The sequence below is a fragment of the Mus caroli genome, unplaced genomic scaffold (assembly GCF_978045245.1).
Source record: "Mus caroli unplaced genomic scaffold, Mus_caroli_1 scaffold_12, whole genome shotgun sequence".
Taxonomy (NCBI): domain Eukaryota; kingdom Metazoa; phylum Chordata; class Mammalia; order Rodentia; family Muridae; genus Mus; species Mus caroli.
Window position 1 is genome coordinate 61609859 of NW_028227267.1, and position 25733 is coordinate 61635591.

The window sequence follows — 25733 nt, forward strand, 5'->3', positions numbered from 1 at the left end:
GCTCATACGCGCATACTGCCATTTACATCTGGCTTCATGGTGCCTGTTGCCGTCGGTATGTTCACGTCCGGCATCTCCTTTTGCCAACTTTATAGTTATGCATAGCAGCCTATGAGTTTCCAGCTCTGGGAGATGTGGCTCTCAAAGTGTGTGCTTGCAGAGTCTATGCCTCTTTATGGCATCGCTTAAAAAAAAAAAAAAAATCAGGCAACTGGGAAGATGGCCCAGCGGTTAAGAACACTGACTGCTCTTCCAAAGGTCCTGAGTTCAATTCCCAGCAACCACATTATGGCTCAGAATCATCTGCAATGGGATCCGATGTGTGTTTGAAGACAGTGCACTCACGTACGTTAAATAAATAAATAAATCTTAAAAAAAAAAGGCAGCAAGTTTATTAACTATTTGCTCAGTAGAAGTTTAATGGAGAAAGTTGTTTTAAACGATCGGTCAAAAAGAACAGCTCTTTTACAAACAAGTTATGGCAGTGAAGAGGCAAAACCCCAGGTCTGATTTCATGTTCCTCTCACCTTGCCCTATGAGAGGGCAGAAGATGAGTGAGAAGATGGGGCCATTAAAATGTTAGCTGGAGGAATTACAAAAATACACTCTGATGTAGCAACAGGATTGTGGTGAGACATGCCATGGGGATGGGGCAACAACCGGGCAGGGAGGTGCTGTGGGTGCTCAGTGCCTCGGGGAGGGAGGAATCCTGACTCCCGGCCTGCAGGTCTTGGAGTGAACACATGCTGTACGAGGGATCACCTGGATGCCTGGGGAGACAGAAAGGACTAAAATGTCAAACTCGATAGGTCTTCTGAGCCGTCCACCCTGTTTGCCCATGGGACTAAAGCAACCCAAGTAGGCCATTGCGGCAAGTGGTTCCCAAGTGACCAGAAGGGGACCTTACTTGATGCCCTCCACCTACCTACCACTTTTGCCTACTTCTGACAGGGGTGATGCATTGGATAAAAGGGAGGGTGATGGACTGTGACATAAAAGGCACAGCGACATGCCTCTTAACTGTAATAGTCATCTCTCTCCAGTTCTTGGTACAGCGTCTATGTTAAATAGAGTCCTTACGGTTCTCTTATGTGGCTTATCTAAGTTAGATGTGACTGTGGGATCATGAGTGTGATGCCGACGTCTAGAAGGTCAAGGCCAGATGCAGAAGAAGAGTATTGGAAGTACAGGTCAGAGAAGAGGCTGTACCCAAGACCTTCTGTCCAGAGCAGGGTCTGCATTACTACCGTGGCCCATCTCCTAGGCCATCATTACACTTGGAATAGGTTCTCCATTCCACTCCAGTGTTGGGTGGCCCCTTTCCTCATTCCAATCTTCTGAGCATTGATTGGCAATAGCATCTTAGACGCCAAGAACAACTTTGGCAATGGGAGCTGGCTAGCAGGGGAGGATTTCTATCACGCACATGGCAGGTTGGGCTGTGTGTATGCAGATAAACACAAGGTCTCCTCTGGCTGTGCCAGGCTGTGCCAGGCTCATTAACAAACATCCACTCTGGAACTCAGCACCATGCATGTGGAGGAGAGAGGGGGGAGGAGAAAGGGAGAGAGACAGAGACAGAGACAGACAGAGACACAGACACAAAGAGACAGAAAGAGACACACAGAGAGAGACAGAGACACTCAGAGACAGAGACACAGAGAGACAGGCACAGACACAAAACCAGAAAGAGACAGAGAGACAGAAACACACACACACAGAGCAAGAGAGAGAGAGCGAGAGAGCAATAGAGGGAGAGGGAGAACGAGAGGGAGAGGGAGAGGGAGAGAGAGAGGCGACAGGCAGCCATTAATAATACCCAAATGAGCTGGCTAATGTATCCATGAAGAACTTTGCATGTTGAGCAGAGAAGCCAAGAGAAGGAGCTTATTAGCCCTGTTACAGCACCTCTCAGCTGGAAGTATAATAGAAAATCAGAAAAACCAATTGTCTGGCTCAAATAGTTTGCTTGGATTTTTTTTTCCTTCCAAATAAATTGATTCTTGCTAATGGGACTGATCTTAAACTGTAAAGAATATTGTTGTGGTTTAGAGTTAGATATGAGCTTTGGTGTCCCTTAAGAGCCCCTTTGAAGAATGTCATTAAGATTTCGAAGGATTCATGCTACTTCTGGAAGATTTACTACTAGATATCAGACAGGTCTGGCTTTGAAAGAAATAGACTGCTTGCCAAGAACAGAAGCTGTGACTTCAGTGTGTGCAAGTTCACTCGGGATCTTCAGAGATGGATCATTCTGTTAAGACAAACGCAGCAGCCGTCTCCCCACAACCTAGTAAGGGTGTCCATTTTGGGGGATAAGCTTGCTGCAGACAAGTAGCCTTGAAGCTTGGGCTATGCAGGCTGGCTGTATGGGAGAGTGTGGGCACCAAAGATTAGCATATAGATGGCTCTACCTTGAAAGAGGATTATGAACGACATGGCTGCCTTGGGTGCGCAAGAAGCAAAAGGGGGCCGCATGCATGTTTCTTCTCTGCCTCAGAAGTCGGGAATGACTTCTGTTGGGACAATACCATATTGTCAGACTAACTGGTGCTTTTGTATAAGGCCGTGTCCCCCTGTCCCCCGAGCTGTCTCAGGAGATGTTTACAGCAGCCTATGCTGATGAAGGGGCACAGACCTGACTGACAGTTGGGCTTTTTCTAACTGGGAATTATTAATTTCTAATGCCAGCTCACAGTAATGCACTGGTGAGAGTTGGGTTTGGAGTCAGCCAATTGTAATTGGGTTTCTGTTCTGTGTTCTCTGATAGACTTTATATGAGTGTGTGTGTACCAAAGGGTAGGAAAAGATCACAAATGGTATCCTGGAAAGAGGCAAAAAACTGAAGGGAAAAAAAATCCTTCCTTAGTACATATTTTATAACTCACTTGATCTGTTAGGTGAAATCCTGGAATCCCGGTTCAGCAAGGACGCCATTAATGATAAAGAACTGGTCTTTCCTTGGCAAAGTGCCAGGGTAACCAAAGTGTTAGAGGAAGAAATGAGAGCAAAAAGCATATCTCTGGGTCTCAACGAAAAGTCTTTGGCAAGGGTAAATGGGAAATAGTAACGGTTTCCATGGAGTCCAGCCACCTTGCGATGCAGGGTGAGGTGGATAAGCTGTCTTTGAAGCAGAACAGTAATCGGCCTCTTTGCAAATGGCTAAGAGGAGGGCTGGCTATTGGCTTTTTGCAGATAAAGTCTCTGAGGAAAGGTGAGCTGAATGGTTGCTATGGTAACCGGCTGTTAGAATTGGTCCACTTAACTGTCCCCATAGTAACTAAGCTCCTGGAGGGCTATAGAGGAATTAGTTATCTTAACATACTACTATTATCCCCATGGTAACCAGTCTCTGAATGGGAGTGGTCAGCCTCAAGGAGAATGGTGGGAAAAACTTTGCTTCCTGGAGAAATGGGTAGAGAGGCAGAGATGTGAATTTCTTCACCAACCAAACCTCTCAAGGACCGGAATTCTTGAGATGTGTGTGGGGAGAGGGATTGGGTGGTGAATGTGTGTGTGCGTGCGCATGTGTGCGTGTGTGTGTGTGTGTGTGTGTGTGTGTGTGTGTGTGAGAGAGAGATATTGGGGGCTGGCTAATGTGTTTCTAGACTTTGGAAGAAGTCTGAGACAGTTGGGTAAATGAAGTCACTTCTTGCCCCCTGCTAGTTGGTGCCCAACTCACTCATGGGTTGCAGTGGCCGGTGCAGCTGGGAGGGGCTCCTTCTGGCTACACATTACCATTCTGGTGCAGGGTGCGCCGGCGTTGACTTGACTGCATGCTCAGGACCAGGTACTGCCTCATAAACTCACTGAACCGCTTCTGGTTGGCCAACTTCCGGGCTGACTTCCGGGCCCCGGTGAAGCCCCCAAACCTTTTCTGCAGCTGCTTCTGCTCCACCTCCTCAGCGTCATCTGCGCCAGGCTCTGCATCTGCGCCAGGCTCTGCATCTGCCTCAGGCTCTGCATCTCGCGCTTGCACCAAGCTCCGGACACGTGGCATTCTCTTCAGGTGCTGCATCTCCGAGGCCTTTGGCTGGTAAAGAGCAGCTGACACAAGCTCTGGGTCAGCAGGGCTGAGCTGCCCGTAGCCACTGGCCATGATTTTGGTGCATACAGTCCAGAGAGGGCGGGGGAAGACCTTCTCTTCACACTGGAGGATGCACATCTGCAAAGACACAGGCAGGAGGACGGTCAAATCCACTGGCTCCCTGTTACCTTTAGATCTCTGATACCAGCAGGTAGATTTAATTCTCATGTGGTATAGTCTTACTGGTGTACTTTAAGTCGCTATAGTAAAATGTCCCCGCAAAAAGCAACTAAGAGGACGAAAGGGCTTATGTGTTATTTCAGGTCACAATCCATCATTTCAGGGAGGTCACTTTCACTCCTCATCTTTCACAGTCCTCTAGGCACACAGGGCTTCTACACCTCACACACCTCCCTGCCTTTTTGTCACTGTGTGCCCTCTGAAGGAATGACCCCTCCTGCTCCCATCCTTGCAGATCTGGCCATATCCTAACTTTATCTCTTCATCTTTATATTATCTTCTTTCGGTTCCTTGGAAAGAATCGCTCTGTCTTACCTCTGTGTTCCCACTCAACTTTGCATTCCTCCTGTGGGGATTTTAATGATAGATATATTTGTGATACTTCATGAAGCATAATCAAAAAAGCTAGGAGTACGTTTTACTCACATATGGAGTCCTGGGTAAGTGTCTTCTCTATATAGTGATTAGTAGGCTAGGCAGTCAATTAAATTCTCTTATATTCTAGACATATCAGTGCACAGACACATTTGGTTGTCATAACATTTGTCTTTAAAAATATGTGTGGATGAAGGTCAAAGGACAACTTTGGGCTTCCGCCTTGGGAATCTTGTCTGTTTCCTTTTAGGAAGTGTCTCTCTTTGGCTTGGAGTTTACTAATTAGGCTAGACTGGCTGGTCATTGGATTCCAGGGACCTTCCTGTCTCTACATTCCCAGTGCTGGGAGTTCAAATACATGCCACCTGCTTTTTTTTTTTTTTTTTGCATTCCAAAGTAAGTGTAATTACAAAAATGCATTGCAACTATTATATCAAAAATACTTATTAGAAAGTTAAACAAAGGATCATAATTTTCTTTCTGATAAGTCATTTAGTATGAAAGTAATTTCCATAACGTATATGGGCATCATTCCAGCCCAGATTCTGGGGAGTGAACTCGGCTTCTCATCCTTACAAGGGAATCCCTTAACCAACCGAGCCCACATGTGTCTTCTACTGCTATGGAGAGGCTGAAGACGTTAGCGAAACTCCTTTGGTGCACAGAACAGATGCCAACATCAAAGAGATGCCCAACTCCTCATGCCCATGGTGGCAGATCGGCTGAGACAGTGTTCTCCGGAGGCAGCAGCAGCACAGGGAGGTGTGTGTGGCACTGAGAAGCCTGCCAGAGGTGGGGGCTGGGAGCAGCTCAGCCTTTGGGAACACTTGGTTCAGCTTCACAGAGAAGGAGCCCTCCGTGCTTGCTCAGTTCTCTGCTCCTTTGGTTTACTGGTGGAAGAGATAAGTCTAGAGGCCACTAAAACTGAACACTCCCAGGCTTCTAATTCCAGATGGTAATTAGATTTTGTGTCTATGTGAGAAAATGAAATTTTGTGATCAAACCAGATGCCACGGTCTTTATTGAGATTCAACTCACTCATAGCAGATAAATCAGATACTGACCAAATCATCACAAACTGTTGGCTTAGGAGAAGGTTTGAGGCAAGTCTAGGGGGACTTAAATGTACAGTAGCATTTTTAGTGCCAGATGGGCATATGAGCCTAATGCTTATTATGGTCTGGTCTGGGGTCCTTATCAGCTCTTTTGCCAGGATGAACCAGTGGCTTATTAAGTGAGTTGGACACGTTTTCTCAGCCATGATGATGACGTTGCTATATTAAGCCAGAGTTTGCATGAGCATCTGGAATCTGACCGGTGCCAAATTGATTTGTAAAGCTGAGCTTCTGAAGAGACTGAGCAAAGGGCCATTTGGGTGTCTGAATCAGAGATTAGGGCACAGACTGAGGGTCTAGCCCAGCCAGAGGCTAGGCCTGGCTTCCATGCCTGTCATATAGACTCCTCTGGGGGAAAGAAGCCAGCCACTGTGTTGTTTTGGTTCCTGAGTGATGTTTAGGAGCTATTTGCTCTAGGAGGTCTTGCCAAAATATTCAAAGGCATTTAGGGATGTAACTCAGCCATAGCACATCTGCCTGGTCATTCACAGAGCCCTAGGTTCAATCCTAACTACTGCAAAATTGATAAAAATAAATTCAGAGGCTGGAGAGATGATTCAGTGGTTAAGAGCACATACTGCTCTTATAGAGGACCCAGCTTCAGTTCCTAGAACTTATGGGTAGTTCACAGCCACCTGGAACTGCATTCATGTGCACATGTATATATGTATGTGTGTATGTATGTATGTGTGTGTGTATTCAAAGGCAGACACTAACCAGGGGCAGTGAATGACTAGCACGGGAACAATCCATCAGAAGAGCTGCTGCAATCATCTGCTAAGAGTATTCACTAACTGCACGTAGAGATGCCAGGAGGCATCATTTTAGGACTTTGAAGTGCATCTCCCTAAACTGTTTTTTTTTGAGAGTGTGTTGTTTTAGCCTTGGATTCTAAAATAACTCTTCAAGTCTAGTTTCTTCTACTTGAACAGATGGAACATGTCCCACTGACAATTGGGTGAGGAACCAGAGGGCACTGCAATGGGTTTGGATGTGAGTCACTGCTGACCAAAATTACAGTCTAACAAAAAGCCAACCATGCCAGAGCCAAGTGTCCTGAGGATGTCGGGAACGAGTCAGGATTACGTAATGTGGCAGAGAGACTGGGAGGTGACCCTGGTTGGAACGTGAGTCCCTCCTCATCTCCCCATCAAAGCAGACACAGCCAAGATGTGCAGACACAAGATGAGACATAATTGCTTATGCTCTTGGCATTTCAGTCTACTTTAAAATGGGTTAAAAGGGAACATGAACTAGAAACAAAAAAGCAAGCAGGTAACAGAGTCCTCAGGGGCCAGCAGGCTCTGCAAAGTGTTTATCTCCAACTGTGAGGCTTTTACCAATCCATTTTCTGACTTATTTCTAAGAAGAAAAGTGAGTATTGTCTGGACCCCAAAGATTTGAGATGCTAAGGGAGAGAGAGAAGTGCGCTTCCAATTCTTCACCACCCCCAGCAAGACCCAAATGCAAGACCTTACCATGGCTGCCCAGGATGTGCCCAGGAGGAACCTCATGTTCTAAGAATCATACAATTTCTACAAGACAGGCTGCCTGAGCCCTGTTGTGGGCACAGTGGACTCCATTCTGGGATACCTAGATAGGTACTCATACCTATCAGCAAAGGTCTCTATCTCATACCTTAACCAGAGGCCGGGGGAGACAGAGAGACAGAGACAGAGACAGAGAGAGAACCGTCCAGACAGCCATCCAGCCATGGGAAACAAAAACCAGAATAAGTATAGCCCATGATCACCACCCAGGAAGAATCTTATTTCATTTTCTCAAGGTCAGCTTGGGTAAAGAAACTGGGATGTGGGCGTAGGTGGTAAAGTCTGCATATATATTGAAAATAAAGTCACTGGGGAGAGAACACCCCTGGTGGTGCTAATTTTCTTCCTGCACACACTGGCCATTCCTATCTGCGTGTGATCTGTGGCAATGGCCCAGGATCCAGGAAGGTTGGGCACATGCAATCTACCCCAAGGGGGGTTAATTATCAAATGCAAGCCAGGCCCTAGAGTCCCAGAACTCTTTGCTGCAGCTCTGTTTGCCCAGGTACCACAGTGTCTAGTGAAGACCACCATCCTCTCCAGCTCTTTCTGGCTGCTCCTGACCTTGGCTCACTCTCGTGAATTTTCTGTCTTGGTTTGGATCCCCTTAAGGGCTCCGTCCTTTTTTTTTTTTTTTTTTTAGCTCTATGTATGTTTCTCCTTTGTGTTTTTGTGTTTTCAGATCAAAACTCCACTTGAACCTTACCTTTGCCTTTGTGAGAGAACAGAGTGTTACGGGCCGAAGCTTAACCTTGGCCATGAAGTATAAGTGGGGTTTGGTGGATGGGGGAAGGGAGAGGCAGGAGCAAGGTAGCAGGAGAGCAAAGAAAGGCAGGGTTCCCCGGAAGCTGTCAAGAGTGGTTGGACCTGGGCTTGAACCCAAGAGGGAGAAGGTCAGGGGTCTAGCCTTGATAGTTACCTGCAGCCTGGGGAAGGAAAGCCAGGTGCGTAGTGGAAATTCAGAAGGAGAGGGTCAGCGGGGCAAAAAGCAGGCATCTGCTTAGGACTGAACAGAGACCTAGAGGTCAATAGAGAAGGCTGGGAAAGAGTAGACAGAGAGGGAAGAGACCCATAAACCAGGCAAGAGAAGCAAGAGATGTTTCTGGAAGGATGAGATATGGGACAGACAGATAGACAGACAGACAGACAGACTCCTAGAGAAAAACATGATGGATGAAAGTGTCAGAAACACATCCCTTCGAGGGGTCATGTGGCCTGTGCCTCTTGATTGTGCCCAGGCCTGGAAGAGTGTAACTGCCTGTCTGTTGGGGCTGAGGCCATATTTCTCTCTGGAGCTGTGAGATAGCAAGGCGTATTGGGCACCGGCTACACTGGATTTCATGTCTGCACAGTTGCCTTAAGGAACAGCAATTACTTGTTTGTTTCGAAAGGCTGAGGGGTTTGAAACACAGCATCTTGAAAGCAGCTTTACTGACTTCAAAGGGAAAAATAATTGAATTATACAGGATTTCATAGGAGAGAATAGCTAGCTAAACTGAAATTAAAGGAGTAAGGAAGCAGTTCACTTAATAAATAATAATTTAATGTTTTGTGCTTCAACTTGGAGATTTAAAACACAAGAGAGCATTTTGGATGTTTGTTGTAGAATTATCTGCGATATAAGAGATGGATGACAATATGCATGCTCAAAAGATGGAGACTAAGTTATATAGTCATAGGAAGGAATCACTTAAAATAGTGTGTAATAACATGAGAATATTAATTCTGAGACCTACAGAAAGTAAGAAAAGGTAAGATTCTCTTGGATTGCTGCACTATAATAGCTGATCTTCATTGTCATCCTGAGGGGTTTAGAATCGTGTAGGAGACACAGTTGAGGCAGGTTTTAATGAGGATGAGAGCCCCACCCTCAGTGTGGGGAGCACCATCCCAAGAGCTGTAGTCCAAGACTCACTAAAGCGAGCAGAGCTTCAGTACCCATTTCTCTCTGCTTCCCGACTGACTGCAGACCCACCAGGACCAACTGCCTCAAGTCCTTGCCTCCGGGCTCTCTCCTTCAGGATAGACTGTGCCCCTCAACTGTGAGCTGAAATAAACCCTGAAATAAACCCTTTTGTATCAAGGACTTTTGTCACAGCAAAGAGAAAAGTGACAAATACATGGGGTTGAAGAAGACTTAAATTTTCCTGATATGTAACACGTATGTTATGCATTAACACTGGGACAAGGCATTCATGAGGAGGTGTTTATTGGGAGATAGAGAGGGAGGACCAGAGGAGTCTGGTGGGAGAGAGGGAGGACCAGAGGAGTCTGGTGGGAGAGAGGGAGGACCAGAGGAGTCTGGTGGGGGAGAGGGAGGACCAGAGGAGTCTGGTGGGGGAGAGGGAGGACCAGAGGAGTCTGGTGGGAGAGAGGGAGGACCAGAGGAGTCTGGTGGGAGAGAGGGAGGACCAGAGGAGTCTGGTGGGGGAGAGGGAGGACCAGAGGAGTCTGGTGGGAGAGAGGGAGGACCAGAGGAGTCTGGTGGGAGAGAGGGAGGACCAGAAGAGTCTGGTGCTAGGGAGGGAAGATCACAGGGTTCCGGTAATAAAGGAAGAGGACCATAGGGGTCATAGTAGGAAGATGTAGCTCAGCTCCACCTGTTTCCTCTTGGTCACATGACATTGCTCAAGCCGTAGGACCTCTGGGAGAGACTTGCAGTGTCTCACATAGGGTTTGCTTTGGAGTCAGAGGGAGGAGATGGCAGAGAAGAGGGCAACCCCTCAACCTTCTGGACCTACCTTCAAGTTGAAGCTGTCTGGAGCTGGGTGGAGCTTCTCCTGGCAGGTGAGGCAGTCCCTGGGACAGCTGCTGAACACGCTGGAGAGCAGGCTGAGCAGCAGAACGTCACAAAAGAGGATTTTCATGGTGCAGCAGTGGGGAGCAAGAGGCTGAAACAACACAGGGGCACATGTCAGTTAGTAGGGTCTGGGCAGAGAGTTAGTCAGCTGTGGGGACCACAACCCAGAGAGGCAAGCATCCTTCCTCCTCCATGAGGAGATTCCCCAGGTCTGAGGTTTACCTGGGAAGGAATAGCTTGTAAAGGGTGCTGGTGGCCTGGTCCCTGCCATTCAAGTCTGCTCTCATTCATAAGCTATGCGTGGTCTGCATTCTGGGAGAGCACTGTGATTCCTGCCACTTGGCTGGCCTCTGCTGTTCCAGGGACTGCTGTTGGGTGGGAAACAGCTTTCCTGGAGCCAGAGGCATTGCGTCCTACCTGACTAAGGTGTGCCTGAGGTCTTCAAACCTCAGTTTCCATAGCCATAAGAAAACCATGGTACACACCTTACCACAGGGCTGTGTGTAGGGTATGTGTCTTCATTTGGAAGCTGAGATGTGTGATCTGTAAGGATTGCAAAGTGCAGAGTGTGGCGGTATCCATCTCTCACCCCACTTCTCAGGAGGGAGAGACAGGTGAATGACCAACTAAAATACTTCCTCTCATCCTCTCAAGCCTCTCTGGCCTGGCTGAGAACGTTTGTCCCTCAATTCTCTATCCTAGGAAGTGCTCGTCTGTTACCCACTTCAGAATGGAGTTACAGCTATAGTCTAAATGTTCATATCTTCTCAGAAGACGTATGCTGAAATCTTTGATGGTTGATCTCAGCAGACAGCTTGAAAAGATTAAAAACAAGTAGGAGGAGGTAGGGGAAATGGTTCAGAGAGTAAAGTACTTGCTATCCAAGTGAGACCGGAGTTCACATCCCAGGCACCTGCAAACACTGAGTGGACCCATGGTGCTCCCAGTGCTGTGGGAGGCAGAGATAGGGAATCAACAGAGCAAGGTAGACAAAGAATTGGTTGAATCAGTGAACTCCAGCTCTAAGGGAGAGGACCTACTTCTCTGTATAGTCTAGTTCATGACTGAGGAATATATCTGAAGTCTGCGTTGGGACTCTATAGATATGATCACCCATGCTCACTATGCAATATATAGCACTGCACTATGCACACACACACACATATTCATATATACCTACACACTATGCCCAGACATGCATACACACTATGCATATACACTCACACACTATATACATGTACACACACACTATGCACACACATACACAATATGCTATGAACACACCCACACCCATACATACACACACCATGTGGAATATTAATAAATTGCTCCTCTGGTTCATTTGTAATGCCATCTCCAGCACCAATGAGACCATGAGGGTGCTGACATAATGAATAGGCTAATAATCTCTTTGTAAATGCATAAGATGGTAACATTGTTGGGAAGCAGTGAATGACCGAAGGTGGAGTCTTCTTAGAAGAAATTGGTCACATAACTCCTGTTTCTTATCCCATATGCCTCCTTTTTTCTGCTTTCTATCTGCCAGGAATAAGTTCCCTTGCCTTGATGGTCTCCTCAAGATTGAACTGCTCTGAAGCTATGAGCTGAATAAACAATTCCTCCTGGAAGTTGTTTCTGGCTGCTGTTTGGTAGCAGCAATGAGGACAGGAAAGAACCTAGAGCCCTGTTCCCCCAAGATGGTGACAGTAGTAGATGGGCTCCTTGGGGAGATAAATTAGCCCTTGAGATACTGTCTGTGAATTAGAGAACGGGCCTCTCTTGGCAATAAAGATGATTGTATCTTGGCATTTGATTTCCTGGTTTCTACAGTCTTGAGGAATGAATTCCTGTTGTTTATAAACTATCCAGTCTAGGGCATTTTGTTACAGTAGCCAACAGTTAAGATGAAAGCTGGCTTCCTGAATACAGGGTTAGGATGCTCACCTTGACACTTCATGCAGGAGATTTATAGAAAAGCAGATGATATAATATACATATATATTCATTCTATCAGTTTTTTTCCTCTAGAGAACCCTGACTAACAGCACCCCTGGATCAAACCTCTTAAATCAGAAAACTACTCCCTCTGGGCCATGCCATTTTGGGTTGAACCATCTTGCACGCTTCAATGGAAGGACGAATAGGAAACCAGTCTTCACTGTTAACTTGACACCTTGGGAAGAGTCTTAATGAGGGATTGTCTAGCTCAGCTTGGTCTGGGGACGTATCCGTGGGATTGCCTTGATTGTTAATCAATGTAGGAAGAGCCACCCCATTGTAGGCAGTGCCATTCCCTGGGCAAGAGGCATTGAACAGCATAAGAGATGAGAAACCCAACTGAGAGCCAGCAAGTGAGCAAGGCTGTGTTTGTCTCCCTCTGCCCTAGACTGAATAAGATGTGTGATGAGCCTCGGCAAGTCCTTGTAACTGGGCTTTGCTGCTATGGATAGATTAGCTTGGAATTGTAAGCTTAAAGAAGTTGCTTTTAAAATAAAATTTATTTTTTTAATTTATGTGTATGTGCCTCTGAGTGCGTGGTGCCTTCAGAGGCAAGAAGGGGGCAGTGGATCTCCTGAAGCTAGAATTACAGGCAGTTGTGAGCTCTCTGAGGTGGGTGCTGAGAACCAAAGAGTAGCAAGCGACCTTAACCACTGAGATAACTCTCCAGCCCTCTGAAGTGCGTGTGTGTGTGTGTGTGTGTGTGTGTGTGTGTGTGTGTGAGAGAGAGAGAGAGAGAGAGAGAGAGAGAGAGAGAGAGAGAGAGAGAGAGAGAGAGAGTCAGGGTATTTCTTTTCATAGCAACAGAAATCTAGAAACTTTCTAGAAATATTGACTTTTTTATTGGGGCCATAGGGGTATGTATATTTCCCCAAATCCATCAAATTATAGCTGTAGCATCTGAATTTTACTGTATGTAACTCTTCTGTATAGAGAATAAAAGACTACTGTTTTCATTGCTTCAACAGAAGTGAAGGTTGAGTGGAAACTTTCTAGAAATATTGACCCTATTTAATGGGGCCACAGGGATGGATATATTTTCCAATATGCATCAAATTATAGATTTCGAGTTTGTGCATTTTACTGTATGTAACCTTTCTGCATAGAGAGAGAACAGCAAAAACCTGTTTTCATTGCTTTTTCGACAGATGATTCTGAGAAATCTTTGAGGTTTGCCATCTTTTTAAAATTTACATTTATTTACTTATTCACTTTACATTCCACTCATCGCTCCCTCCTAGTCACCCCCTCCCGAAATCCTTCCCCCATCCCTCCTCCTCTTCTCCTATGAGCAGGAGGGAATCTCCCTGGGTATTCCCCCACCCTGGCACTTCAAGTTTCCGCAACTAGACACTTCCTCTCCCACAGAGGCCAGACAAGGCAGCCCAGCTAGAAGAACATATCCTACATATAGGCAACAACTTTTGGGATAGCCCCCACTCCACATGAAGACCAAGCTACGCATCTGCTACATATGTGCGGGGAGGCCTAGGTCCAGCCGTGTATGTTCTTTGGTTGGTGGTTCAGACTCTGGCAGCCCCAAGGGTCCAGGTTAGTTGACTCTGTTGGTCTTCCTGTGGAGTTCCTGTTCCCTTCCTCTTATTCCTCTATAAGAGACCCCTAAGCTCCATCTACTGTTTCGCTTTGTTTGCCTTTTAAATGCTGTCTGCTGGGATCTTCTGATAAGTATATCATCTTGGGCTCTACCCACCACCACCATAGCAGGATCTGGGTCATTAGCAGTATTTCTAGGTGACTTGTCTGTATGACTACATTTGAGATGAATGGAGACAGTCAACAGGAGTAAAGAGGGGACATGCAACAGAAGCTACCAAGGAACCATATTGGAAGACCACTGGGCTCTTGTGTACCAAGAACTGTTTTGGACATAAGGGGTTCTAATTAGAAGGGTATTCCGTAGATTTTTGTTTGTTTGTTTGTTTGAAATAGTCTCATGTAGCCCAGGATGTCCTTAGACTCCCTATGTAGTTGAAAATAACCTTGAACTTCTGATTCTTCTATTTATACCTCCCAAGTATTGGGGTTACAGTGTATACCACTAAGCCCAGTTTATAGTGTTAGGAATCAAACCCAGGGCTTCATTCATACTAGACAAGCATTTTGCCAGCTGAGTAACACTCCCAGATCTCAGTGAGTTACCATTTAAAGTGGGTATAAAAACTAATGTTTGGTAACAGAGAACCCAGGAGACCTGGGATCATAGCCTGTGAGAGCAGCGAGCAGACAGGTAGCCTGCTCACACTCTTAAAGGTTAGCACCTGCTGAGGAGGGCTGGTCCAGATGGAACAGGTCTTGTCTGCTCTCCTAGGAGACTTGTGCTCTAACCTTTAGAAGATGAGATGGGTCTTGAGCTAATAATAAAGTGCTCAGCTGTGCTCATGAGTGTCTCTCCAATGCAAAAATTTCCTTCTCTAACCCAACAGCTAGTGTCTAGTTGAGATTTATTGCCTTATTATTGTAATAGTCTTCTAATTAGTCTACCTAATGATCTGGCCTCCCTCCAAGCCGTTGGATGATATCACTTCATTCTTAAAATAATTCTATGATGCCTGTGGCTGTCGGATGTTCCAAGGTCTTGGCTGGCCACTGGCTCCTGCTTCATCCTGTTACTCATCTGGTAGTACTTCCAGACCCAGTGAGCATAGCTCTCACCTGTATCAGGTTCCTGGTGTTTCTATATCTTGTCACTGTTTCCTCTGTCAGAATACTGTATCACTGCATCAGTAATGTACCCCTTCAGAAAGCCATCACTAGACTGGCTTGAGCTAGACCAGTGTTTGCTACTCCTGAGCATCCCAAGGCAATGTATTGCCATGGGAAACAAATGCAGCTCAGGGATCCCATCTGTAAAATGGGCCAACTGGAATGGTCCTGAGAATTGTGTAATGTTAGTTTTCTTATCTGATCATCTTGGGAAAGGAGTCCTGGCTTCAGCTCATTGATTCTGTAACTTGCTGGCTGTACTCAGTCTATGAGTTCCTTATTGTGAAAATGGGAAGCGTCTTAGGAACTATATCATACCAGCATCAATGGATTCGTGTTGTAAGCAATTAAAACAGCACCTAACATTAAAAAAAAAAAAAAACAAACAAAAACGCTTTTTAAAAGAAAGCTAAAGCATAGCTCTCACTCTGTGATGCTAGTATATCCTCTCTGCCTCATCTCTGCCCTTAGTAATCAACCAATTATAACCGTGCACTTCTGTGTCTGTTCCTTCCACTGACATATGACTTCCTGGAGAACAGAGATCTGGTTCTATCATTCTCCCTGTCTGCCAGGTACTGAGGCTTGGACACAAACTTTAGGATCTGCTCAATAAAAAAACTGACAACAGCCGGGCGTGGTGGCGCACGCCTTTAATCCCAGCACTCGGGAGGCAGAGGCAGGCGGATTTCTGAGTTCGAGGCCAGCCTGGTCTACAAAGTGAGTGCCAGGACAGCCAGGGCTACACAGAGAAACCCTGTCTCGAAAAACCAAAAAAAAAAAAAAAAAAAAAAAAAAAAAAAAACTGACAAAAGCCAGTGGGGGATCTCAGGACCCCCTTCATTTTTCTCTGTAAATACAGAACTGAGGAATGTTCTGGAAGCTCATTGGGGGTCCAGTGTGCTCACGACACACAAGTTGCCTCAGGACCGTCAACCCCCCACAAAGGCTTTATTAGCAAATCATCTTGTTTGAGCCGGAAGGAGAAGATGCTACGTCCTCCCAGTAAGGTAAGACGTCATCTTTAGCAGACACTCTGATGCATGTCTGTTAGAGGACTGGTTACAAATGGTCATGGCTGGAGTTGTGTCCCATGCTAAGTCTGTGAGGATTAAGTAGGAGTTGTTAGACCAGCAACGTGAATATTTCTTTGAGGGGAAAAATGCAACTCAAGTAGATATTATATAAAATAAATGTTCTAGGACACAAGGCACTCTTAAACAGGCTTTGATGATTTTCTCATTATCGGCTAATTTCTCCTGTGTCTCATTCACAGCAGTTCAGGGTTTGTATTTCTACTTAGGAAACATGTTCAGAGCAGCACAGCTGTTCCCTTTATCGCCACACGATGGCAGTGGCCATATGTCACAGAAGAAGGGTATGGGCCGTTTCCTATAGATCCTGCCTAGGGTGTTTAAGGCATTTGTTTGCCCAGTTGATAAGCTGTGACAGACACAATGAGAAGCTCCTGCTGAGGGCACTCAAGGACTTCATCAGCCTCCTGATGCGAGGTTCGTGTTGGCGTTTTGACTGATGGTTGTCATTTTCAATTTAGGGTAAATGGAATTTGGGGGCGAGGTTCTGGGACAGTTAGCCTCTGCTGCGGGCTATGGGTAAAACACAAGGCCTTTGGGGTTGGCTTTTGGTGAGAACTTAGCAGATTGACCTCAGTTTAGTCCTCCTGTCTGTACTTGATGGCCTCGCTGCTATAGCTCTTCCTCCTCCTTCTGTCATTCTCCTACATCATTCTCCTTCTTTTCCTTCACCTCCTTTCTCTTTCCTCCTCCCTCACCAACCCTCACTCTAAGACAGGGTCTTGTTATGTAGCTTTGGCTGGCTTGGAGCTTACTTTGGCAACAAGGTTGGCCTTAAATTACCAGAGATCCTCCTGCCTCTGCCTTCTGAGTGTAGGGATCAAAGGCAAGTGCCTCCTCTTTCCTGAGGCATTCTATGTAAGATTAGTACCTAGGTCTTCTTCCGTAGTAAGCATTACGTACTATTATTACATAGTAGGAATAGTATATATGTACACAGTACCTACACAACCCTGGTTGGCTTCCAACTCACATTCTTCCTGCCTGGGTCTCATCTGTCTGGGATCACAGATGGGTGTCACCTCACCTCTCCACCTTCCAATTTAACAAACAGCTCCAGCTCCCAGATGAAATCCTTCCATACAGATGGTATTCATTCCCTGCTGCAAGTCTAAGAGGCCACAAGCTAGGCATAACCATGGAATTTCATCTCATGGGTGGATCACTATATTTGTCAGTATAATCAATACAAACAAATGTGCAAAAACCTATGGAAATACATCACAAATTAGATGTCTTGTTCTTTTGTACTCTCATGATACCCAGTCCAGTTGTGTGCTGTATAAAGTTGTATTAAAAATAGAAAGCTTAGTACGAGTTTTAATTTTTTTTAGGGTTTTTTTTTTTTAATTTGTTTTTCTGAGACAGGGTTTCTCTGTGTAGCCCTGACTGTTCTGGAACTCACTCTGTAGATCAGGCTGGTCTCGAACTCAGAAATCCGCCTGCCTCTGCCTCCTGAGTGCTGGGATTAAAGGTGTGTGCCACCACTGCCCAGTGTGAAGTTTTATATATATATATATATATATATATATATATATATATATATATATATATTTTAAGTATTGATCTATTTTATTTTCAAGACACTGAGTCATTTAGCTTAAGTTGGCCTTGAACTCTTGAACTATGAGGATGACCTTGAACTTTTGACCCTTCTAACCCCAGCTCCCAGATGCTGGGATCATTGGCACTACATCCAGTTTACATGGTACTGGGGATTGAACCCAGGGTCTCGCGCATGCTATGAAAGCACCCCACCAACTGAGCTTTATCCCCGACTCTAAAGTTTTTTTTTAATTTTTAAGAGGTCTTAACAATAGGTCTGGAACAATGGTACTTATCTGTAATCATAGCACTTGGGAAGCTGAAGAAGGAGGATTATTATAAATCTGAGGTCAGTCTGGCTACAGAGTAAGACGGTACTCTGTCAAAAAGTCCACACACACACACACACACACACACACACTTGCACATATACACACACTCACACATATACACACATGTGCATACATACTTCTACACACACATACACACACAGACATGCACATGTAAACACATATACTCACACTCAGGAGAACACACACACACACATCTACATACATACACACAATCACACAAATATCTACACAGACACACACACAGTCAAAAATCATGTACACACACCTATGCACACATATACACACAATCACACCCACCTATACACACATATACTCTCACACCTACACAGACACATACACAGACATGCATACTCATGTGCACACACACAGAGACACACATATGTACACATACCTACATACAATCACAGACACCTACACTAACACACAAGCTCACACACATACACATACACTCATACACACACTGCACACACACACTCACACATATACACACACACATGTGCATACACAATACAATCACAAACATACAATCACCCCCCCCCCAAAAAAAAAAAAAACAACAAACAAAAGAAGGCTGAACTCCATCTGTGTGCTGGTTTGGAGCTGTGTGCATACACTGGTGTCCAGGAGAAGGGAGCGGAGTAGTTAGACAACTCTGGAGTCACACTTGTGCTCAGACCATACACCTTGTGACTGTGGGACCTGGGGCAACTCATTTCACTTTCCAGAGTCTTCTTGACTGCCAGGTGAAGATGATGAACCTCCCCTCACGGGAAGATGACTCCCTCCAGTTGTTTATTAGCCAGAAATATGTTTGGCCATGGGGAAGCGCGGTGTACCTGAGGATGTTTGCGTTTTTAATGGCTTCCATTTTGTAAATGAGCCCAGAGCAATTAGCCATTCAGTGTGGCAATCCTATAATCAGGCCATCTTGTATTGAATAAAGAAAGGTTTAATTACCTTTTATTTAGGTAATAGCACCTTATAAATTTGATTGTATCTTGCTGTTTATAAAGATAAGACACCGCTGTGATTTAGTCTTAATCTACTTTCGTATTCTCTTGCCTCCGAGGACAATTAGCTGTTTTTCTATTGGATGAAGACATCTGCAATGTGAGCTGAATGGAGACTCTGAGCTAGGGGAAAGTCTGTGTTGGTGAAGAAGGGCAGAGGGCTCTCTTTCCATCAGTGACATATAGAAATATTGTTATTTAGTTAAAAACAATTAAAAGATGATATTGATTTTCATCTACAACTATATCACCTTGGGGAGTAATTTTACTCCTTTCTGGAATAAATATCAGTTCCCAAAGGGTAAGCAATTAGCCTAAGATGACCCGGATGATAAACAGCAGAGTTAGGACTTAAACTCAGGTATTTTTGACCTGTGTTCTGACTTCCCATAAACTCTATACAAGGTTTATGGCTTTGAAATGGGCAGTGAACTGTGATAGGTTGTTGGGAAGAAATCCCCATGACTGAAAGATGTTGAGAGCCAATGGCTTTATAAGATTCTGTCCTGTGGACTAAGTGCTGCCAACTCCACTTTACAGATGAGAATACTGAGGCTGGGAGAGATGTACTGCAGTGGCAGAGCTGGTATTGAACCCCCCATGCTTATATTGAGGGTGCCTCTGATGATCGGTCTACGTGCAAATTCATTTGGAGGACTGGCTCAGTCCCTGTCCCTGATTCACCAAGAGATATTCATAGTCAACCAGCTACAAATCATTGGGAGAATACAGGGTTTTCCTCCTATCCTGGTTCTCTGATCCATCACAGGCAGGATTCTGTTATATATTAATTAGGCAAACTGCTTAACTCCTATGAACTTGTATTTACCCCAGAAAGGTATATTAAATTGCCTCCAGATTACAGGGTTATAGATGAATATAAAGGTCATCTATAACCTATAAAGAACAGTACTCTATACACGTCATTGGTGAACAGAAAGTGGCTATATGTACATCTAGAAGGAAGGAGCCCCACGCCCATTGTTTAATGGAAGCACCAAAGAATCATGGGCTTTCTCAGAGCCCAGCAGCTAAAACTTCCATATAGAGCACAGCTTTCTCTTACCCAGGGAGACAGCTTTCTTTCTTTTCTTTGATGGATACAATTACTCAATTGCTCTTTGTTGTTGTTGTTCCTCTGTGTAGCTCTGGTTATCTTGGAGTTAACTTTGTAGACCAGGCTGGCCTCAGATTTAGAGATCATGGCCTGTCCCTCCCAAGGGCTGGGATTAAAGGTCCAGCTATACAGTTACTCTTAAAAGGTTTCTCCCCTGCTCTCCATTTCTACCCAGAGAGGAGAGGAGGGGCTCAGGAGTCAGGGCACAATTCAAGGGTGCCTCGGTGGACCTGTGAATGAGAAGAAGCCCTGTGCTTAGAGACAAGCTCCTGGGTTCTAGATCTGGTTCTGTTGTTACTTATGGGATCCTGGATACATCACTTTCTTTCTTTTCCTGGCTCTGGATTTCTCTGTCTATAAAGACAAGGCAGTTGCGTGAGAAGGTTAAGTATCCTTTGATTGTATGAATGGCCAGGATTGCCCTCTACCAGTGAGAGAAGCAAGAGAGAAGGAGGGAAGGAGAGGGGTCAACCTGGCATTGGCTTCAGACAGCCCCGGATGAAGGTCATGAAGATCACTGGGTTTCACAGAGGGCCAGGAGGGAAGCCAGGCACATGTCCCTTTGGCTGTCACACATTGGAAGGGAATGCTTTTAATCCTCTCCTTCCCGATTCTGGTAAATGCTGTCATGTCATTGTCAAGGTAGTTTTGAATGGACTTCTGAAAGTTTTTATTTATATTTATAAAAGCACTCTACGTTCTTTTTAAAAATCATCAGAAAACCCAGATAGGAAGATAATGATGAATCTAGACTCATATAATCTTACAACTTCTTTAATTTTGTATTTCTAACAACCAGTTTTAAAGAGAGTCTTAACTGACATGACTATACATGTTTTTGGAGGCATGGTGTGTTATTTCCACACTGTGTGCACTGGGTAACAGTTAGATCAGGGCAGTCAGCTCATTCTTTTGTGTAGCAAATGTTCTAAGTCCTCTACCCTGGCTATTTTAAAGTGAAGAATAAGTTGTCATTAACCACAGTTACTCTTACAATTAGTTTTGAACATACATTCCTAAGCTCTTCAAATCATGTTCCATATTTTATAAAATCCATTAATGGAGAAATTAAGAGAGATAAGATTTAGGGGGTGGGGAGATGGTTCAGTCGATAAAATGCTTGTTACACAACATGAATGCCTGAGCTTGGATCCTGCAGAAGTTGTGTAAAAAACCAGGCGTGGTATTGTGTGCCTGTAACCCCAGGGCTGAGGCTGGGGACAGAGACAAGCAGAGCCTGCTGCCTTGCTTGTCAGTCACCCTAACTAAACCCTGAGCTTCTGAGATTTGGTCAGAGATTCTGCTCAAGTAAATATGTCGGAGAGCAGTAGAGGAGGAAGGACACCTGGTGTTGACCTCTAGCTTCAATATGTGCCTGCAGAGGAAATGTGTGTGTGTGTGTGTGTGTGTGTGTGTGTGTGTGTGTTGTGCTAAGATAAAAACCAATTTAACATCTCAGTTTCTAGTAGCCTAGTAGGTATGTATCTGGGTAGGTAAGCCCCTTTGGAGACCACTGGTCTAGGTTCATTCACATTTGGTGAGTTGGGAGAAAGCTGGTGACTGACGGCTCTGCTACAGGCGCATGCGCTGCTCCTCTCAGGAACCCCACGCACGTTCTCAGCTGGATGAATGAAAGGATGAATGGGGTGACAGGATGGGGGAAGATCACAGGACCAGCACGAGGAGGAGAGAGGCTGGTTGTGACACTGTAGGCTGCAGAGCCTTGTCTGCTTGGCAGGAAGGCAAGCCCAGCTTTCCCTACCTGGCTGGTCTATGCTGCTACAGTGCCTAGGCAGCTGCCAGGATTTTGACAGACCCAGGACCATGGGAAGTTGAGGTTCAAAGTGGGTGTAACCTTTCGAGGGTTATGATGCTCAGAAAATCAACTTGTGTCCCCCTGCTCCCTCAAATTGGTGTGCCCCAAATATCACAGCTAGAGTTTGTGGTTAAAATGTAAGATCTATGTGAGACGGTGGGAGCAGATGAAGGTATCGAAGCAGAACTATTTCAAAGATCCCTTTGTTCTCAGGAACTCAAGCCCCCAAAAGCCAATGTCATGATGATGCTCATTCCTGAGATGTGTTCTTTTGTTCCTAAAGCATCTGATGACCCAGCGCACAGGAAACTTAAACATTTCCTTATGGTCTGTGTGAGTGGAGGAGTCAGGGGGGAAGGAAGGGTCTTCGAAGCATATTATTGTAAGTACACAATACAGGATTGAACAATACAGGATTAAACCGGTCGTTGTCACCCTCTGTGTGTGTGTGTGAGATGAAATAAGTATATATCCAAGTTTAGCTTACTGCCATTCCTGGTTTTGAGAAAGATCAGTTCCTTTGCCTTTCCTTTGGGCTTTTGTCCTAGCTGCTTTCAAACCCTGGATCCATCCGAATTCCACCTCTCCCATCCGAATTCTACCTCTCTTCCCACTGGCATCAGTTACTGGAGGAAGTACCCTAAATTCGTCCAGCTTTGACTCTCTAGACCTCAAGTGTAGGACTGATCACACCCAGCCCTGTGTTATCCCATTATCTTGAATTGCTTCCTATCTGTGATGTGTGCCTGCTACTAGTTTAAGCTCTACAGATCTTAAGGGGAGCGAGCATCAGACCTGGGACAGCTGCTCCGGGCTGCGCTTACTGCACTGGGTCCTGTTCCTGCAACTCTTGAGATAATGATTTTTTTTTTCTTTTTAGCCTTCCAGGGTTGTTGCTGGAGATAATGGGTGTGAAGTGCGTAAATCATTGCACAAATAAAGTGCTGTTATTAGCATCTCTGCTGAGTCTATAGAGCCCCGTGCCTCCCTTGCCTGGTGGGGTGTAGCTGATAAATACCTGATTGATTGAAGACGGAATTGCTTGGTGACAGCTCCATTCTCGGGCTCGGCTAACGTCTAATCCTGCAATTACTCCCTTCACCGGCAATGCAAAACCTGCTGAGTTTTCTGCAGCCCTAAGTGCCCTCAGACTTCAGCTGATAAGGCAGCGGCGGCCACTCCTGAAGAAGATGACCCTTAGCTACACCAGAGCACCTTCCACAGACAGTGCTGGGGGTCACCTGGAGAAGTGCGGCTGTATCCTTGACTCAGATGATGTCTGGGGCAATTTCCCCTGCAGAAGACTCAGCAAGCCCGAGGAACAGGACTCCTTTCTGTTAAGGTATCATGGCACTGATGGAAGCTTGTAGAATATCTCCCTGCTAGGCTTCACAAATGAGAAAAAGGAGGGGTGTGTGCAGCATCCACCCACAGGCTGCGAGAAATCACAGCGTTCTCTTTGGGAGGTTTTGATACTAAGCCGGGCAGTTACTTTTCTCCCTCTGAGATGGAAACTCTCGTTTGGGCTTGCTGGCAAATGCCGTGTGGAGCTCAGCTTTTGTTAGTCTGCTGAACAATGTTATTGGTTATAATTGGGGCAATTATGAGCTGCTGGAGGAAGCTAAACACAGATGTTTAAGCCCAGGCTTGGGGTATTCAAGTCCAAAGCAGCATGCTTTAAATAGCCCCCTTTTCCGAATCATCCTGCCTTACTTGAAATCCCCCCCCACCCCCGAACTTCTCCGAGTTCAAAAGGAGATGGGGGAGAGAAGGGGATGAGTAGAGAAGGGAGGGGAAAGAAACGCACAAAGAGATGAGGAGGAGGAGGAGGAGGAGGAGGCTGAGAGAGAGAGCAGTGCTAGTTCAGATTCCCTGACCTGGGAGAGTTCCATGCAATCTGGGCAGAGACCTTTTAGGTGGGACAGACAAGCAGTGGGGAGAAAGATGTCAAGGAAGAAAGGATACCTCGGAACAACCCAGGATCCAGAGGACCAAGGTCATGCCTTTAAAAAACGACCACGAAAATCACCCTGCCGGCGACTGACTGCGTTCAGCCATGGACTCAGGTGAAGCTCAGCCTTTGGATCTGTCTTTCCCCACATTATTGGCAATTTCCATTAAGGTGTAAGAGAACCAGAATGACATCAGATTCAATGACACCAGACGACAGTTTGCACAAAGGGCAGGAAGCCACAGAACAAAAATCCGACATAAGGTGTGCTCCAGGGGCTTCCCAGGGCTCCTCTGAATGGCAAGCCCCCTCCCAGTGTCCACCCTTTCGCCCGCAGCCACCTCTTCCATGTGTATCCGTCACCCAGTAGCGGCCACAACTGGGAAAGCAAAACTTTTCCTCATTTCCAAGTTCAGCTTTCTTTCGCATTTCTCTTTGAGACTAGCCAGCCCTCAGCCCTCCCCCTTCTCCACCATCGGAACACTGAGAAGAAGATGAATGAAGCCCCAATCTCACAAGAGGCCAGCAAGCAGCCACAGTGGATAAAAGACAGGGGTGGAGGAGCTGCCCAGACTGCTCTGCTCTCCGGAGAGGCTCTGGGCAGATACTGTCAACCGGCTGGTTGCTGGGGCCACATGCATTGCCTACCTGACGCTGTCCGTCACAGGGTTCTCTCAGATGTGAGGCTTGTTCCTCTGTGTCAGCCACACCAGCATATATATCCTCCCCCCACGCACAGCCCTCCCCTTCCCTGCCTACCTCGATGATGACACATGCCTACGCTGACCCCCTTCATCAACCAAACAGCCCAACTACAATCCTGCCTGCCTGGCCCCCTCCCCTGCTCCGCGTTCAGACTTGTGACATGCCAGCCTCCCATCAACACAGCCTCTAGCCTGTTTTCACCTGGACTCCCGATCAGCTAGGATCCCTCAGCTGCCTCTCCGGCTGCTTTCAGAGCCACTGTGAGGATGGCCAGCCTAGGGAGAGCTGGCAAGTCACTCAGAAAAACAGACTCCTGGTGACAAGGGATAAGGCAGACCCCAAAACCTGGAGTCTTCTCCAGTAACCTCTCTGCCTGAGGAGTGAGGATCAGGCAGCACACAGGAGGGAAGGGGAGCTCAAGCCCAGCTCCCACTGGCTCAGCTGAGACCCCTCCTAATGTCCTGGCCCCACTGGGGTGGCAAGGGCTAGGCCACACCGGGCTGATTCTGGAAGCATTTTCCACAGGTGCTCACAGCACGGCACAGTATAGATCAGAGCACAAGCTCGGCAGGGGCTTTGAGATTGCAGCTTTCTCCTTTGCAGCAGGTGCATGTCCCGTGGGCCTCAGGTTCCCTTCTGTAGAATGGGTGCACCAACTCCCAAGACGGGAGTGGAGCGATGAGATTCTGTTTGTGTCTGGGACGCAGAGGCCTTTATTAAATGCTATTGCCACATTCTCTCCCATCTCACCATCTTTTTACTGTAATCGGTGCTACCTGAAGTCTCACATTGGTATCTGGGAGGTTTCCAAGCTGCCGCTGCACCTTAGGATGTTGCAGCCTGCTGAAGATGTCCCAGCCCTTGTTGTGGAACCCAAATCTTCTTCTTAGCCCAGGCAGGGAGTGGCCTGCGGACAGGTGGCACCCAGGCAGCTGGAGCCCCAGTTCTCAGAGTGTACCCCATCTCTGAGGATCTCCCTTCCCTGCCCCTGGAATCACCGCACCAGGACCCTGTTCTTCATTTTCCTAAGATTTGAAACATTCCAGAATGCAAGGCTTTCATCATCTGAGGAGAGCAAGCACTCGTTCAGGTGGCAAGTCTAGTTCTTGGTGGACTGGGGACTGGGCAGAGGAGGGTTCAGGGAAGCACCTGCCCTGGCTACTGATGGGTACAGCGTTTCTTTTAAGTGTGACGGAAGAGTTATTTAGAATGGTGAATTTTGTCCTTGTAGAAATTCTATCTCAACAAAAAGTGAACAGCAAACACTTGCCCAGGTTAAGAACAAGCCCTGAAAACAAAATTTCCACTCACAC

General features: G+C 46.1%; 1 protein-coding gene across 3 annotated transcripts; it reads right to left on the reverse strand.

The window, feature by feature from the left end:
• Positions 1–411: 411 nt before the first annotated feature.
• On the reverse strand, positions 412–24673 carry Pnoc (prepronociceptin). 3 transcript variants are annotated; one of them, XM_085828990.1, is made up of 4 exons: positions 24622–24673; positions 10049–10198; positions 3739–4165; positions 412–770 (listed from the first exon to the last, which is right to left on the reverse strand). In XM_085828990.1, exons 2-4 carry the CDS (start codon positions 10172–10174, stop codon positions 685–687), a joined length of 639 nt encoding a protein of 212 aa, XP_085685116.1. In that variant the 5' UTR covers positions 10175–10198; positions 24622–24673; the 3' UTR covers positions 412–684. The 3 variants fall into 3 exon arrangements, with proteins under 3 accessions (XP_085685116.1, XP_021037992.1, XP_021037993.1); XM_021182333.2 differs by lacking the exon at positions 24622–24673 and adding an exon at positions 24364–24444; XM_021182334.2 differs by lacking the exon at positions 24622–24673 and adding an exon at positions 24364–24444 and having other exon boundaries at positions 3683–4165.
• Between the last annotated feature and the right edge of the window lie 1060 nt (positions 24674–25733).